Source organism: Syngnathus leptorhynchus, unplaced genomic scaffold (genome assembly GCF_054491065.1).
Source record: "Syngnathus leptorhynchus isolate UIUO unplaced genomic scaffold, UIUO_Slep HiC_scaffold_184, whole genome shotgun sequence".
Lineage (NCBI taxonomy): Eukaryota > Metazoa > Chordata > Actinopteri > Syngnathiformes > Syngnathidae > Syngnathus > Syngnathus leptorhynchus.
The window spans coordinates 136,620-141,977 of record NW_028232151.1 but is presented as its reverse complement, the minus strand read 5'-3'; the positions used below and the strand labels follow the sequence as shown (position 1 = coordinate 141,977).

The window sequence follows — 5,358 nt, the reverse complement described above, 5'->3', positions numbered from 1 at the left end:
AAAGGAGAGTCGTAAACTCATAAAGATAAGGCCTCCTGGTCTGGCAGGCCAAGGCTTCCCCCGAGATTATTCCAACAGAGTACCAGACGATAACACCTCGAGGTGGGTGAGGAGCGAGAACAAAGAACAATACCACGTCCAGGTGGTTGGGCTTCGAGAGGAAAATCCCCAACTCCTGACCACAGTGATGACACCTCGACGGGGAGGAGATGACCATCGACCAATCATCACACAATATTTTGCATGCTTTAATATTCATATTGTGTTTCTTTAAAACTGGGCAACCCGGAAGAATGTGTCGTCTTTTGGTGGTCACAGAAACGCACGAGTTTTAGTGTGAGGGACCCGGGACCCAGGCCTGTATTAGTGCGCTTTGTTAGGAATAAACATTTGGTAAATTTGGTCTGATTGATCTACTGGTCTTCTCTTTGACAGAACGAACTCGCAAAATTGTTAGGTGCGCCAGTGTGTGGATTAGGACATAGAAACTTGTGTTAAGTGTTGATCATAATTTGGAGTCAGATCAATAGCTAAAATCCGTATCCTAACAATTTCTTGGTGACCCCGACGTGATGTCAAGAGAAGGGTAATTGGCAACTCGTGGTCTGTATCCAGGACACCGGACAGCGTCTGGGACGCTGTCTCTCGGTCGGCGAACCGTTTGGGAATAAAGTGCACAACGTTGAGCTGGTACAACGTCTCCTCAACCCTGAGCGCTCATCACTGATAAGGTAAGCAGAATACCTGTTACTATAAGTCGAAATTCTGCAAATTGAAAGAGGAAATTTAAGAGGAGACTGTTGTTCAGATCAAATAAAGTGTGCAAGAGATACATACGGCAAATAAGTTTGGAACTTACGTGTGTGACGTGTACGGTAAAGTCAGGGACTTACGCGTATTACGAATAGGTCCGGGACCTAGCCTAGTCGTGGCGGACAAGGGTACGTTGACGAGCGTATTCAAATAGCCAGGTTTTTTTTGAGATCCTGGGAGGTGTGAGGCTCTCCCGAAAACATCCGGTGGTAACAGTTCCTTCTGTGAGAGATCAGACCGCTAAAACATCCAAAATGCCCCAAATTGATAGGAGTGTGTGTGAGATAGTGTGTGTGATGAGAGGAGTGCGTGTGCTGAGAGGAATGAATGGAGTGAGATAGTGTGTGTGATGAGAGGTGTGTGTGCGTTGAGAGTGTGAATGGTAGGATAAATTGACAGTAAAAAACAGTACTAGCAAAAACCAACCGTAATACACAGGCTAGTAATTTTGTTGAAGGGTAAATTTAATCCTGCATTGAGGATCCTCAAAGTAAAAAAAAAAAAAAAAGAGTAAAAAAAAAAAAAGTAAAACAAAAAATTGAAAAAATTGGAAAAATCTAAAAATACCAAGTTAAGATAGGAAATAAAAAACGGTAAATCTCTAACTCTTGAAGGTGATGAGAAGTACATGGCAAGTAGATTTCTTAATTGTATGCGATACATGCCAAAGTGGAAGAGAAAGCGGTGGAAATAGATAAGAAAGGAGTTGAATACAAGGGCATTTATCCATCTTTGCATGATGTAACACCCCCGAGTGCCCCCACACTCGGAGTGACTGCTGTTGGACCGCCGCCGTACGGCAACCCCGGAGTGATGGCTCCAGTGGTGACGTTGGGTGGCCGACTGGTGGTGGATGTCGAGGGCGAAGGTGAAAGGGCGGATCAAAGTATTGTACAACTGATTGAACAAGCAGTAAATAGAGAGAGGCGACGGATCAGGGAGGAGGAGGCGTCCCGCGTGGACACTTCCACCCCCGGTCCGAGCCCTCAAACGTCCAACATAACGAAAGGAGTAGGTGGGCATAGACTAAGTGCCGAGAACGAGGAGCTAAAGAAGAAACTTGATCAAGTTGATGAGCAGCGTAGACAGGAAGCGCAGATGTTGAAATGGGTAACGGAGAAAATAAGACAAGACGCGAAGAGCGAGTGGAGACAGAAGGAGCATTCACAGCGGGACAGTAGCGGTGAGGAGGAAGATGATGTTGTGATGCAACAGAGGAAAATGTTGGAGTACGCAAATCTGAATGGTAGAAAAAAGGGCGGACAGGGAGAGAGCCAGACACGGAGAGAATATAATTTGCGGAGTACTCGTGGACAGATGATACAAGCAGAGGTTCAGAAAAATGAGTTGATGTGTCCCCTAGTGGCAACAGCGGATGGTCAGCGTTACGAGCCCATGGTGCTCCGTGATGTAACTGCGATGATGGAAAAGATGCCCCCACTACACAGAGGAGGCAAGGTGTGGCTGAACAAGTTTTTGGCTCTAATGAGTGGACAGAGTTGTACACTTGGTGACATGCGACAGATGTTGGCAGGAGCATGCTCCCTAGTGCAATTGCAGGCGATTGAGGAAGCAGCAGGCACAGCGAGACTGGGGAGGGAGGTGCCCTTGCCACAAGTAGCAGCGCCCCTGTTTGAAAACATTAAAATGACTTTTCCACAACCCACCGATTTGGCCCCCACTATGTTTCCTTATTATGTGAAAATGTCACCTGCCCAACATTATGTAACATGTGTGGAGAGTTGGATTGAAACCACAGGTCGCCATCCGACTCTCACGCACGGGGCAGAGGTGCTCTTCTGGACGGCGCTGGTGGATGGACTTCCGCCAGATGTGAAGAAGCAGCTAATGTCAGACCCTGACATTCTGGTTTGTGCCGAGGAACGATTTAAACGTCATCTTTTGCATCACTGCAGAATGTTTACTGAGTCACAAGCTAAAGTTGATAACGAGACAGACGCATTATCCAAACAGTTGTTGAAATTACAGTTGGCAAAAATGCATGGTGAAGCTAGACAGTCTAAATCACAGAAAAAGGAAATGCAAATGTCACAGGCTCCTCAGGTGGTGGGACGCGGAAGGGGCCAGTTCCGGGGCGGATACAGAGGCCGGGGAGGGAGTGCACCTGCTTACCCGGGGAGGGCGACATACAAAAACCATTCGCCCAACGCATGCTACATCTGCGGCGAAACCGATCACTGGGCAAGAGAGTGCCCGCAGTATCGACCGCACGGAGCCGCCCGCCCAGCCGGAGGCCCGACACATCAACCTGAGGCGCCGATGCAACAAGCAGGAACAGCTCCGTCTGGTGAACGGCCCTGGCAACAGCCACAAACACACGGAGGTCAGTACTACCAACATGATGATCTCTGGTGTGGACAATTTGAATAGGGCAGCCCGGGGAGCAAGAGAAGCAGTGGCCCAGCGGAGTCAATGCTTCATGTGACAGTGGAGGGAAAACCTGTGCAGATGCTGGTGGACACAGGAGCAGCTTATTCATCAATAAACACTGCCCTTCCTGTATCCTCACCGTCAAAGAAAACAACAACTTTAGTCGGCTTCTCGGGAAAACCACAAACTCTGCCTTTTACCAAACCACTTGAGACTGTGATCACCCGGACGGGGTGTAGACTCTGGCACAAATACATCCATTCCACGGACACCCCAATCAATTTGATGGGGAGGGACTTGTTGTCAGCCGTTGAAGCCAGAATTCTGTGTGGGCCAGAGGGAGTGATTATTCAATTTCCAGATGGCGTCAGCATCCAGTGCTCACAACAAATACAACAACATGGTCAGTGGCTGATGGCGCCCCTACCAACAGAAGCAGAAACTGCAACCATCTACTGGGCCAGGCTGGAGCCAGAGACCCCTGCTGGTGGTGGTGTGTTCTCGACCTACCTACTGTGGAAACCCTGGATCTGCTCACTGACGCCATACCACCCACCTGTTGATCCTTTGCATTGCACTCTATATTATGACCGAAAAGTGATGATGTATATTGGGATTTGTTTGAAAATATTGCACATGTGGGATTTAACTTCATCACGCATTTTGATTGGTAAAGAGGGAGTTGCAGCGGTAACTGAGCTGACACATGAACAAATGCAGTGGTTCAAAATGACAGAAAAAGGGGTGCCACACATTTCCCTAGCTATTGCCCCAGGACACAAGGCCAGACAATTGGGCTCAATGGTCAAGCAGTTGTTGCAACAGACCGATTGGCGGGAAACTCACATTCCTAATTTGTACTAGTTTGAGTCTCAGAATGCATACCAAATTAAACAACCCATGGCAGACAGGATTGCTGGAGATGATGTTGGTGTTCCGCGGTCCAGTAATCTGGACGGGGAACACCCAGACTCCTGTTTGCGTCCTACGTTGAAGCCTAAGCCCGGCCTGTTTCAGCCGACCCCGTGGCTGGGAGCAGAGGTGATCATTGATTTCACCGACATGTATACAAGAGTGAATGGGAAACGCTTTTTGCTTGTGTTGGTTGACGCTTACTCAGGCTGGCCTGAGGCATATCCGTGCTCGAAAGAAGATTCTGCTGCTGTGATCAAGGCTTTGATCACCCATTACATCCCCACGCATAGTTTTCCCGCCCTGATCCGCTCTGACAATGGTACACACTTTAACAACAAAGCCTTGGCCAAGGTGGAATCAATTTTGCGTTTGAAGCATCGATTCGGCTGTGTCTACCATCCTCAGAGCCAGGGCAAAGTTGAACGAATGAACCGGACGTTGAAGGAAAAAACTGGCCAAAATTATTGCTCAAATGAGAATGAATTGGCTCCAAGCGATTCCGCTTGCCTTGTTGTCTGTGCGGCAATCTGTTAACAGGCACACTGGATTTGCACCGTTTGAATTGATGACAGGTCGTCTAATGCCGGGACCAGCAACGACGCTCGTCCCACCGGAGGATGTTACGGTACCAAATTGGTCTCATACAGCATAAGGGTCCTATTTGTCTGCTTTGGTGTCCAGTGTTTCTGCACAGATTGGAGAGAAAACCGCTGCGGCGGAGGAAGGCGTGTCGGTGGAGAAACAGCTCACATGTACACGTCTACGTCAGAGTCATCTCCAGAAAGTGGACGGAGCCCAGGTGGAAGGGCCCCATTTCGTGTCTTGGCCAGGACGTCTCACGCGGCCCAGAGCGACTTCAAAGGACGCCGGTGGTATCACTACTCACACCTACGTCGGGCCCCAGAGTTTGTTCCGTCAGGATGAAGGTATTCTTGTTTGGCCGTGTCCCGGACCCGGCCAAAGGGGGGAGACAGAAGGAGAAGGAGCAGCAATACGGAAAAGTAAAGGAGAGGGCTCGAAAGGTTTTTCGGATTTTTCAGAATTAATTGGTTTTCTCTGGGCACTCCGGTTTCCTCCCACATCCCAAAAACATGCTTGGTAGGCCGATTGAAGACTCTAAATTGTCCCTAGGTATGAGTGCGAGTGCGGATAGTTGTTCGTCTCTGTGTGCCCTGCGATTGGCTGGCAACCGATTCAGGGTGTCCCCCGCCTACTGCCCGATGACGGCTGGGATAGGCT

At 49.0% G+C, this 5,358-nt stretch overlaps 1 protein-coding gene across 1 annotated transcript; it reads left to right on the top strand.

The window, feature by feature from the left end:
• Positions 1 to 427: 427 nt before the first annotated feature.
• LOC147037455 (uncharacterized) lies at positions 428 to 3,800 on the top strand. The gene is made up of 2 exons (XM_085905150.1): positions 428 to 3,607; positions 3,669 to 3,800. Exon 1 carries the CDS (start codon positions 1,627 to 1,629, stop codon positions 3,202 to 3,204), a length of 1,578 nt encoding a protein of 525 aa, XP_085761276.1. The 5' UTR covers positions 428 to 1,626; the 3' UTR covers positions 3,205 to 3,607; positions 3,669 to 3,800.
• Positions 3,801 to 5,358: the final 1,558 nt, after the last annotated feature.

Coding starts and splice junctions, on each gene's coding strand:
- LOC147037455 (XM_085905150.1), top strand. CDS start 1,627: ATGGCTCCAGTGGTGACGTTGGGTGGCCGACTGGTGGTGGATGTCGAG.